This window comes from Ochotona curzoniae, unplaced genomic scaffold (assembly GCF_017591425.1).
Source record: "Ochotona curzoniae isolate NIBS_2020 unplaced genomic scaffold, NIBS_Ocur_1.0 scaffold_1037, whole genome shotgun sequence".
NCBI lineage: Eukaryota > Metazoa > Chordata > Mammalia > Lagomorpha > Ochotonidae > Ochotona > Ochotona curzoniae.
Window position 1 is genome coordinate 3,311,881 of NW_024467083.1, and position 11,806 is coordinate 3,323,686.

General features: G+C 55.5%; 1 protein-coding gene across 1 annotated transcript; it reads right to left on the minus strand.

Annotated features, from left to right (window-relative positions):
• Positions 1-5,476: 5,476 nt before the first annotated feature.
• Positions 5,477-11,175, minus strand: BARHL2 (BarH like homeobox 2). Its single transcript, XM_040999020.1, has 3 exons — positions 10,455-11,175; positions 8,406-8,631; positions 5,477-6,584 (listed from the first exon to the last, which is right to left on the minus strand). The coding sequence occupies exons 1-3, from the start codon at positions 11,068-11,070 to the stop codon at positions 6,272-6,274; spliced, it is 1,155 nt and encodes a 384-aa protein (XP_040854954.1). The 5' UTR covers positions 11,071-11,175; the 3' UTR covers positions 5,477-6,271.
• Positions 11,176-11,806: the final 631 nt, after the last annotated feature.

Below are 11,806 nucleotides of genomic sequence, written 5' to 3' on the forward strand. Positions count from 1 at the left end.
GACCACTGACTCCACAGGAGGCAGACAATGACATGACTCAAACAGCATTTGTGCTTTCAGAAGTTGTGACACGATTATTAAGAAAAGCAAAAAGTTTGGGCCTGGCACAGTAGCCTAGCAGCTAAAGTTCTCACCTTGCACACGCCCAGGATCCCATATGGGTGCTAGTTCTAAGCCCGGCGGCTCCACTTCCCATCCAGCTCCCTACTTGTGGCCTGGGAAAGAGTCGAGGGTGGCCCAAAGCCTTGGGACCCTGCACCCATGTGAGAGATCCGGAAGAGGGTCCAGGTTCCTGGCTTCGGATTGGCTCAGCTCTGGCCACTGCGGCCACTTGGGGAGTGAATCATTGGACTGAAGACCTTCCTGTCTGTCTCTCCTTCTCTCTGTATTTCTCACTTTGAAATAAAAATAAAGTAAGCCTTTTAAAAATGAAAAGCAAAAACTTACATCATTGGGAAGTTAGTACACCCAATGATGAGCTTGTGTACAAGAGCCCACGCGTGGTTCCTTGCCGTGGGAGACCCTTGCAGGGACAACCCCACCCAACAGCTTGCCTTTCCCTCCTGCAAGCAGTGAGTCGCACCGACTTCCACCCCCACTCGGGCAGCCATTCATTTGGATTTAGAACGCGACGGTTTTCCCAGGCATTCCAACTTTTCAGACTGGGAATGGCGGGAACCTGGGCACCACACTGCCACAGGAAGCAACTCAGGGCGAAACGCCGGGAACAACACTAACCTCCCCGTTTCGCATGCAGAGGGCACGACGGAGCATCTTCTCCAGCCCCCGGAGGCTTGGTGGGGTAGCCCTGTAGTGCTCAAACTGCAAACGCCAGCCATTTCCCAAACCTCAGGTGGAGCTCCCATCCCTTCCACTCCGACCCAGGAAGAGTTGGCCGAGAGCCAGGGAGGAAGGGGATGGGGCCTCCCCGGGCGCGCGCACTTGAGAGAGCTGAAGCGAGGCCCGGGAGGACTGTCGTCCGCCGCCAGGCCTGTGAGCAGACCACAGGAGCTTGCTTGTGCGCCACGACGGCTGTGCGGTCTGCCCCGGAAGGCTTCCCGTCCCCTCCTCCTCCAGGGCCCGCCGTCCAAGCCAGCCCTAGCGCCCGCATTCCTGCGGCGGGTCTTGGGGCGCCGGCCCCCGCATCGCCCCGTCCCCGGGCAGAAGAGCGCGGAGGCCCTGCGGGGTGCGCCCGCCGCTGCAGCCCGCCCGGGCCCGGCACGCAGCAGCAGCCGAGGCCGCGGCGCCGAAGCCCGCACGGGAACGCGGAGCCGGCCTCTCGGCGGGCCTCCGAGCCCCCACATTCCAGTCAGAGGACCGGGGGCGGCCGTGGGGAGCGGGCTGGAGTCCCTCAGCTCGACCAAGTGGCAAGGCACTGTTGAAAATCAAGTTCTACCCGGCGCTTGCCAAAGTCCGGTTGTTTCCGGGGAGCTCCGCGGCAGGGGCGACTGACTGTCCAGGGCCGAGAGTAACAGGAGCCGGACAAATCCTAATGCCGCGGCGTGGGGGCACGGAAAGGCAGTCCGGGCCTCGGCTCACGGCGCGGGGGCCCGTGCGGGCTCGCCGCCTCCGCAGCGCTTCTTCGGGCCTCCCCGGGCCCGAGGCTGTGGGGCGCGCGCGGGCAAGAGCGCCGCGGAGCGCGGTTCACGAACGACCTGGCGCCGGGACTGGGGCGCAGCCGGCCGCAGGCCTCGCTCCTCCCCAGTCGGCCGCCTCTTAAGAACTTATTAAATAGGGGCGGTTTAGAGTTGATCTGTCTCGGAGCACTACTTACCCCAAGATCTTTCGGGTTTTTTTTTAATGACTTTATTGATCTGAAGATTTCGTTCTTCGGCTTGTGACCCCCGCCTGGGCTCCTGGCTAGGCAGGACACGCCGCCGGGGCTGGCGCTCTGTCGCCTCGCCGACCTCCCCGGCGGGGGCGCCTCGGACGCTTCCCCCGCGCGCCCCCTGCGGCCGCCCGGGCTCGGCCTCGGCTCCCCGCGCGCTCCGCCCCGAGTCCGGGGAGCTGTCTGTGGTGCTAAGGCGAGACGGTGCGCGGGACACCGCAGAGAAACTGAGAATGCAAAGCGGACCGAAGACGGCCCACCCACAACACTCAGAATGACAGACTTTCCTCCAAAATGCAGCCCGAAGGAGGGAGGGGAACAGTCTTTTCTGGGTCATCTCATCCGCCCGAGGCTGCTGACCTGGTTTTCCGTGTGAGAGGCCAGTGACAACGGCCCTTGCCCTGGAAGTGCGTCTCACACCCCACACACTCACCCCTCCGCAACCCCAGGGATGGGACACTCGGCCTACTCCAGAAAAAAGGCACACGTGGTAGAGAGGAAGGCTGGACATGGCCAAGGAAGTAGGACTGGACAAAGATCTTGTGGGAGACTTAGGGAACTGGCGATGCCATGCCAGCATCCACAAGGCAACCATGGAAGAGCTCCAGCTCACCCCTGCGCCCACAGCTCCCTCAGCCACAGCCAGGGCGTCGGGACGCCAGCTTGCCCTCGCCCAGAGGATTCCCAAGGATTCAGAGCCATCGAGGAAGCATCATCTCTCCCTAGTCCCCAGGCTTTGGCCCTACCCCCTGAAGGAGCCCGCCGGAAATAAAAGTCGGTTTCTCTGCAAGCATGTTGACTTCAAGCCATGGCTTTCAAACACCCTTCCACGGTTTCTCTGTAACCACGTGGCTTAACAAGAACTAAAGTTTCCCTAGCCCTGGGGAGAGCTTTTCCAAATATTTTTAGAAAGTTAAAAATATAACAAAAACAAACTACTCACAAGCGCCAGGTTTCAAGAGGGGAGGTGGGATTCCAGACTCCTGGGGAAGGGCTGCCAGGCAGGAGTCAGATGGCAGGAAAGAAGGGAGGAAGGAGGAGGGAGCACTTGATTTCAGGATGAGCTGTTTTATTTGCAACAAGAGGAAACTGGCTGTCTAATTTGCCATCGTGTGGGCTTTCCTTTTAAGGGGTGGAGCAAAAATAAGCTGGGGTGGTAGGTATATTTGCTGAAGGCGTGAAGCAGCCATCATTACTTTGCAACTCACTGAAAATCCAGGGGTTGGGCTGGAACAGCTGGCTTCTTGACTACAGTTCTTCCTTCACCCACTCCTAGGCTTGCTGGGGTCCCTGAGCTGATGACCCGTGAGCAAATCTCAGCAACCTCAGTGGATATCTACACACCTCTGTGAAACAAGTTGCTGTTTTTGTATGAGAAGCGAAGATTAATATTAAAGTTCACATTTTGCCAACCTCCAACTCAAACAGACCAAAGACTAATGCCAGTTCAAGGTGAGGAAAGGAAAAAGAAGTGCAGGCTTGCAATAGCCACCCTCAGGCCTCTGAATCTTGTCGCCTTGCGAAAGGCTTTTTGCATGCTATCTTCTCCTCTGAAGGAATCTGGCGTTGCTTTCCTGACCTGTGGGCTGGCCAGGCACTGAAGGCCTGAGGACTCCTTTTGAGGAAGAGCACTGGAATTGCATCTGACTTTTAGGTACCAGTTGGGGACTTTCCAATATCAGGACACAGCAGGTGCTCTTTGCAGAAATGCTATGGGGAAGAGGGGGACACCAAAAAGAGAGAGAGAAGAAAGCATCCAGCACTCAACTTCCTTCCCTGGATAACCTCCCTAACTCCAATTTGCCGACCTGTATGCAACCACAAGTCAACAGTTTCAGGTGAATGATTGGAGTGAGAAAAAAAAAAAAATGGCTTTCAGGAAAAGCACGCTGGAGGAGAGGGTCTTCTAACCGCCCTCAACGGTGGAAGTCCAGATTAAGACACCTTGGTCTCTGTGGGCCTAGTGCTTCCCACGTGTCCACCCAGGAGATCCCAAATTAAACCTGGAGCATAAAGAGGCAGTGGTACACAATCCCCAGCAGGGTGGGCTGTGGCCCTGTTTGGATTAGCAGGCTCCTTTGTGTGTTCACTACCTGGATCTGAAGTCATCTTTGCTAGGAATTTTTTGTCTGGTTATCTGCCAGGCCCTTGTAGCGCCCAGGGCTGACCAGCCTGCCCATCAACCCCCAGTACAGACAGATGCTGTAGCACCTTCAATGCTCAGAAAGTGCCCTTTTCAGGTCCAGACAAGACCATTGTTGAACTATTTAAACTTCATTTTAAAAAAAAATCAACTGCAGCTACAGCAGAGCAAGGGAGTGTGTCGTTTGTCAGGCACCCAGTTTCCATCCAAGCCCAGCTGAGTTTGTCCCAGCTCAGCAGGCAGAAAATGAGAAGGGCCAGTCCAGACCCTTTTGTTAGAATCAAACAAGACCAAGACCATTTTTTTACAGCAAATTGATGAGCTGGAGAGAAATCTGCAAACCACTCCCTAATTAGCCAAGGTCTGATAAAGGCGCCTGAGGCAATTTCCTCATGGATTTCACCTCCTTTCTCCTTCTTCCTTCCCATCCCTCCTCAACATATATTCCCCACACCACTCTCTATTTTCCTTTTTTATTTTTTTAAAGCAATTTTTAAGTCCGCTAGATTCTGCACCAGACAAAAGTTGAAGGTCAGATCTCCGGCCGCTCTCCCCACACCCTCCCTACCCCTACTCCGCAGTTTACCCTTTTATCATAGTCCTGGGGAAGAAGCGAGGATTAAAAACAAGTGACTACACCGGATGGGGGAATCCCATTCTCTGCGCTGGAAGAGACCTGGGGCTGGAGAGCACCGGCAGCAGTCCCCACCCCCACCCCCTTCCAGATTGTTCCCGGGCACAGTCCTGAACCCTGAGCTGGGAGGTGAGCCGGCCAGCTGGGCGTTGCCTCCCCAATCCAGACATCACAGTATCGGGAGCTCACTAGGACCAGAGCCTCCGTGTGGGGCTTGGCGGCTGGACACCCCGGCTGCCCGCTGGGGCCTGAGAAGCTCAGGATCAAAGCAGCAACTAGGGTTTGTTAGCCCGGCCTCTGCACATCCCCCAGGGCGTCCTAATTGCTCGCCCGACACTCTCGCTCACAGGCTGTCCGGCGGCGCGGGCGCCCAGCCGCAGGCGGCAGAACAGCTGCGAGGCCCACGGAGCGTCCACCGGCCGCCACGGCCCCTGGATGTCACGGCCCGGCGCTGGGACCCCAGCCGTCCCGGAGGAGCCCTAGAAGGGGGAGGGGTCCACAGAGAGATTCCCCTAACGTGCTCCGGCTGGGGTTTCCTGGGGCGAGGAGGCCAGCCGGCTGCCCGCTGGCCGTGCAGCTGGACCGGCACCAACAGGCTGCAAGCGCACACTTTCTGCTGGTCCCCGAGGGCTGCGCCGGGACGTCCGCTAAGAAAGTCGCACCTGTCTTAGAACGACTCAGGGCGGCCTGTACGGAACGCGGAACGCAGAACGCGGAGCTGTTTCCGTACAAGCCAGCCCAGAGTCTGTTTTACAGTCTGTGAATTCCTAACACACGTGCGTAGGGATTTGGCTCCTTTTCCAAGTCAAGTCGCACAGTTCATCACGGTTCATTCTGCTTCAGTAAAATCAGCTCCCTTGGATTTCATTGGTTGTTAAAAAAAGATAAACTTTATTTTTTGTAATCTTCAATCACAAAAAAATCTATATCTTTTGTCTAAGCATTTATTTTACTGAATCCAAAAGACATGAAAAAGAAAAAAGTCATGTTTTTACTAACGTATATAAGTGACTCTTTTTGAACAACATATAATAAATATGATATATCACTTATCACTCAGTCTTTCAAATGTACATTTTTTACTTAGTATGGAGCATGCCACTTTTCCAAAAGAAAAAAGGTCATGAGAAATCAGTGCAAAGTTCTCCTGTTACCCTCTTGCTTTCTCCGATCCACTCTACGAACGCGCTCAATGCCTCCGCACTTTGTGGTCTGGCTGTCCCGGCTGTGTGCAGCTCTCTCTGCCTGCTCCGCTTCCTCTCCTGTCCTTCCTTCTTCCCTCCTCAGCCCTCCCCCTCCCTCCCGCCTGCTTGTCCCCAAAGCCGTTTAAAAAAAAATTGAGGTTTTTGTTTTCATCGATGTTTTCACTTACTGGTCGCACTTTATGTAGGGTCAGCGTTTTTTTTTTTTTTCCGCCAGTCACACTGGTGTAGCGGAGCTTTCCAGGTCTGTATTGTGTCTGGGGGACTGGGGGAAAGCCGGGCAGCAGAGGGCTGTCCATCCTCTTTGGGGGGAGGGGCCCCCAAGCCCACGGAAGACCTTCTTCCTCTCTCAACTCCTCGGCCTCCCAGGGTCAGTTGCTAGGGAGGCTTGAAAAAAGAAGGGGGCAGCTGTCCCGGCCGGGGCGGCGGGTGGGGCGGGGGATGGCAGCGCCTTCCTGCTCCCTTCACCGGGGATGCGGGGTGCCCGGGATAGGGTTGGACAAGGGGTTGAGGGCCGGCTGTCCCCCAGGCCCCAGGCCGTGGATGAGCACACGGGGCACCAGGGGCCGCTGCAGCTGGGGGTGAGGTGCAGGAGGAGTCCGGTACATGCTGCTGTACATGGCAGCGGCCGCCGCCGCCGCCGTGGTGCTGTCCATGCTGCCCAGCAGGCTAGGGTGATAGAAATAAGGCGACGGGAACATCCTCTGCAGCGCCGAGTAGTTCCCTGCCTCGGCCAGCAGCTCCAGGCCCACGGCGGTCTGCCGCTTCCACTTGGTCCTGGAAAAGACAGCGGGGCGCCGGGTGCTCAGCTGCTGGGGGCTTCCACCCCGCGGCAGGCTGTGGTTCTCTTCTGTCTCTCCCCCTCCACACCTCCCAGCTGCAAGGCCCTGCGAGGAGAGCTCAGGGAACAGCCTGGTCCCCTAAAGAGTCACCCAGGCCAGGGCAAATTTAATTCTGCACCCAACACCCCCACCAAGGCCTGAGACTCGAAATCTCAGCACCTTGGCCTTTTTTTCTGCTCCATCTGCTCCCTGGCTGGGTCCCACACAGTTAGGCTACTTGCTGAAACTTTCCCAAGGGTCCGAGGGAAACCCCTTATTTCCCTCACCCCCCCTTCCCTAATTCCCCTGCGGCTAAATCTCTCAATAATCCCAAAGGGTCTGTACTCAGTCCCAGCCCCAGCCGACCCCTATCCCCAGGGCCCAGAACCGAAACTGAAAGCGTAAACAAAGGGAAGCAGCGAAGCCTGGGTCTGGGACTGGGACCAGAATGGCCCCAGCCCTTCCCAGCGCCCAGGGGTGCAAAGAAGACGGTAGCTAGCCAGACAGGACCTCTTCCAGGGGACAGGGAGCTTAGGGCCAGGAGGGCAACTGGGTTCAAAACTGGGAAGCCATTGGAGGGAGGCTCTTCCCAAGGGGGTAGTGCCTCGGGGCCATGGGGAGGGGGAGGGGGATGTGTTTCAAGATATTTCCTCCTGCGGGAGAAAGTAACAATTAAAACCTGTGATCTGCTCTCCTCACCCGCTGCCTCCCCACCACAGCACAGCCCCTCTCCCAAAAAGGAGGGGAGCAGGCCTCCCACGCAATGCCTAATGCAGGAAGGGCTGGTGGGCTCTCCCCACCCAGCAGCAGCTCCAGCCAAATTAATAAACATGTCGTCCATTTTAAATTGGCTACAAATGACACTAATGTTTTCCGACAGAATTAGGGTGGCTGAAACCGTATGTAATGAGACAGAAAATTATGGTAAAGATGACAACTGGATGGGCATTTCCAACCGCACTTATGGACAATTAGAACACAAACGGCAGGAACCAAAGGAGGGGGCAGCGCTACCTTGGGGATGAGGTCCCTCTGGCTCAGAGCACCCCGGTTCTGTTCCCCTGGGGTCAAGCCCTGATGGTGCTGCCGCAGCTTCCCACGTTTCCTCCTTCCACAGGAGAAGCAGCTGTGCCAGCCCCCTTTCTCCCTCTGCCAACAGCCCAGGTAACCAGCACCCAGGACAGACGCAGGGTCTGCAGACTTAGCCAGCCTGCAGCTGCCATCGCAACTACAACCCAGCCGGGCTCATCTAGTTTCGGTGGCCAATTCAGTACCACAGACCAGGGCAGGCTCTGACCCTGCCTTTGCTGGCCACTTCCCAGACCCAAAGGAGGATACTACAGTGGAAGCTGGTGGGACAGCTCCTGGGGAGTGTGGTGGACAGGCTGAGTAGGTAGGGGCGGGGGGAGCAACACACATTTGGAACCAGCCCTGGGCTGGCCCAGGTGGGGGTGCCCAGGAACTCTGAGGGACCTCACTGTCAGCTGTGTAGATATCTCAATTTGAGAAGAGGTGGCTTAATTGATTCGGGGACACAGTGCAGGGGATTCCATCAGCTCACGATACAAAGAAAGGGGATCACCTGTTAAGACTCCTAGGAGTACAAAATCATCCAAACTCCACCTGCCCTTGGCTCCCTCTTCTTGGAGCATTGGCTATTCATTCCCTGCCCCTACTCAAAGGCCCTAAGATTCTTAGTCCATAGTGTCCAAAGGCCAGGAGGGAAGCCACTAGGTGCGATGGCCCTGACTTCTGCTTGCCCAACAGCTTCCCTTACCTGCGATTCTGGTACCAGGTCTTGACTTGAGTGTCGGTGAGATTCAGTGCAGCTGCCAGGTCCATGCGGTCCTGCACGCTCAGATACTTCTGCCGCTCAAAGCTACGCTCTAGTTGGTTGAGCTGGTGGTCAGAGAACGCCGTCCTGGCCTTCCGAGGCTTCTTGGCTCTCACAGGGGGACTCTCTCGGCTACTAGTAATCTCCCTGTCTCCCTCCTCCTTTGTTCCTATGAGAGAAACCCACCAGACACAGCCTTGTAAGTTAGTCTGCACTGGGGACCCAGCAAACAAACGTCCACCTGGCAGACACATCCACGTTCCCAAGCCGGCCGGGTCTCAGGTCCCAGGGAGCTATCCTCTGCCACCCCTGCCACATGCACGTACTTGGGCCTCAGCCAGTATGGAGGACAAGGACTTTTCCTTTTTTTTCAGGGGAGGGTAGGTTAGGTGGGATGGGGTGGAATGGGAGGTCTCAGGCAGAGGTCCTAAAAGAATTGCAGAAGAATATCTGACCTCCACAACCATCTATCCCTATGCAGTGAACTGGAGGACAAAGTACACATGTGAACCCTCGGTGGTTCTTTTGTTGCTGCATTTTCTCTTTTCTGTATTGTTTTTACTTTTCTGATTTGATACTTTTCAAAGGCTCTTTCTACGCTGCTATCTCCCTCTGTCACGACAAAGGGGTGCCTTTAATTTTACTTTTTCTGCTTGCTGAAAGTCGCAGGCATTCATTTTGCGTTTCCAGACGTACTTGAGAAATGTTGGAATCAGCCGTTCTGCACCCGGTGTTTCAAAGCTTCAGAAAGAGTGTGTCACCCAAACACCAAGCAGGCGGCCTCAGAATCACTGAGCCCATCCAGGTGTCAGCTCAGAGATTTCCGGATTCTATTTGTCAACTTTGGTTTTTTACTGAAATGCTGGGAAATCGATATGTCAATCCCTCTGTTTGTACCCGTTTGTGCAGTGTCCCTTGATCTTCCCTGCAGGAAGAACAATAATCTCTCTAATTGACCCACTGGGGAGGTTGGTGCACAAAAAAATAGCCAGCCCAGACTGTACATCTGTTTTGGACACTATTATGCTAATGCTACAATAGTAAAATGAGGAGCTGGCGCTCTACCTTCCAGCCTGCACATTTTACCAGAGAAGCAAAGATTAAGGATAGTAATCAAACAACTGTTTGGTCAAGGGAGAAGAACTCGCCCGGCATGTGAGAATGCTTTTGTCATGCAAAGAACAGGAACACTTACTGATGAAATTGTCTGCTGAGAAAACAGACAACAAGGGAGCTGAAAGGGAATTTCAAATGTCACCTGCTGATTTTAGGAAGAAAAATTTGAATTCTGAAAATTTTTATTTTTATAATTGCTGCCTCCCTGTTGCTTACAAAGGGCCAAAACTATTTCTAAGATAATACATGCTCATGCCAGGCCCTAGAGCAAGAAAGACTTTTTAAAAAACTGATTATAAATTTTCACTAATTTCCCCATGTTAATCACTATTTTTTTAAGCTTGTTCTGTCAATGAACTCAGAATTTTTTCTTCATCTAGCCCAATAATTCCTGAGACGTTGTGTGAAAAATGGGATGGGTGAGGGTATGAAATCATTTGCATTAAAGAATAAACCGCAGGTTGTATCAGGCTGCAGGCACCCCGCTAGCCGGCCGTTTCTCCTCTCCCCCCTCACCACTGCCTTTCTCCAAGTCTTAAGGCAGCAAGAAAAATCTCAACTCAGCCCCTTTTACAAAAGACAAGCGTTTCTCATCAGTTCACCTCTTCCACTGTCCACTACCCTGAACAGGTTAAAATTTAGTAAAACAAAGAAAGGAGCTGCCAGGGCGCCAAAGACTGAGGGGTGGCAAGGTAACAATGAACTGAACTTCTGTCACCTTCACATCACCCAGATCTCCCCGGAGCTGGCAGGCCGTGCCCCAGTCGCCTGGGAGTGGTTCCCTATCGGACACATTGCTGGAGGGAGAAAGGGAAAACGGGAAAGGGAGAAAGGGAAGAAGGGCTGGACGGCGGCTGCAGCAGCCGCCTGACTCACCGTGGCATTTGATGTCGCCCTGGGAGTCCTCCCGCTTGTCCAGTTTGGTCTTGCTGTCCTCCTGCTCCAGCTTTGGCCTGAAGCTCTCGTGTACAGCGTTGCTCTCCTGCTTCGGGGTGTGATGGGGAGACGAGACACTGGTGCTGTAGGGTGCGCACGCCGCCAGAGGTTTGCTGTCGCCCAAGATGTCCTTAATTAAAAAAGAAGACGTGGAAGTCCTGGGGGCGGAGGCGGCCGAGCCCAGCTGCTGGGCAGGCGGCGGCGGCTGCTGTGGCGGAGGCTGCTGCTGCTGCTGGGGAGAAGGCTGCAAACTTTGCGTTGGAGCCGCAGCAGGCTGTTGGCTGTGGTGGAGGAGGTGGTGATGCTTGGGCCCATCTGCCACCAGGTGTGGCTCTGGGGGCTCCATGGTGACCGAGATAGGAGAAGAAGGAGCTGTTCCTACGGTATCGATCTCCGAACAGGGGGACGGGGTGGCCTGATTCCTAAAATCCGTGGTCCTGGCCTCACCAAGCGAGCGGAAATCTCCATTCATCATGCCGGGGCTGCCCGAGCTGGCACTGGACAAAATCGTGTCTATTCCAAAACTCGACCCGCTGGCCCCTTCCATTGTTGTCATTTCTACATGAGGTCCACGCCACTCCACCGTTCAGCAGCCAAGCAACAAGCAAAGGAAACTAGCAATTGTAAAACAGAACCAACACTAAACAATGTTGCCGCCGCTTAAGAAAAAAAGGGGGGAGGGGGCTACACACAAGGAGGGAAAGGAAGGATAATGAAGTGCAATCGATGGACACTTTCGACACTTTTCTTTGTCCCCCGTATGAAAAAGTAGGGATGAAGAAAGACCTGAAGAAAGCTTTTAACAAAAAAAAAATTTTTTTTTTGAGAACGCAAGGACCGTTCGTGCGCTCCGGGATCCAGCGCGCACGTGGGTCAGTGAGTCGGCGCAAGGGACTCAGGATGCAGGCGGCGGGAGGAGGCGACCCCGATGCCACCGCCGCCGCCGCCTGGGTCTGCCCACAGCCTGGCACCGGGCGGCAACGGCGGCGGCGACGTGGCAGGTGCAGCGACGGTGAAGCCCTAAAGGCCGCGCGTCCCCCGGAGCTCCCGGCGGTTCCCGAGGCACCTGCCACAAGCCCCTCCGCTGCTCCGGAGCCGAGTTTCTGAACTTTTCTTGGAAAGTTGTGGAGCAGACCCAGAGCCGCGGTAGCCGCGGCAACCCGAGGAGGAGGAGGAGGAGGAAGACGCGAAGGAACAGGCGCGCTGGCGGGCGGAGCAGGCGGCAGACGCGCGGTGCCGGGCGACTCCGGCCGCTGCCCGGCGCGTCCGCTTGTAATCCGGTGGCTCGCGGG

What these genes read in the sequence shown, in the direction of transcription:
- BARHL2 (XM_040999020.1), bottom strand. Translation starts at nt 11,070, where the DNA reads ATGACAACAATGGAAGGGGCCAGCGGGTCGAGTTTTGGAATAGACACG. An exon ending in GGGCGACATCAAATGCCACG is followed by an intron (nt 8,632 to 10,454) that starts GTGAGTCAGGCG and finishes TTTCTCTCATAG; the next exon opens with GAACAAAGGAGGAGGGAGAC. An exon ending in ACCTGGTACCAGAATCGCAG is followed by an intron (nt 6,585 to 8,405) that starts GTAAGGGAAGCT and finishes TGTCTTTTCCAG; the next exon opens with GACCAAGTGGAAGCGGCAGA.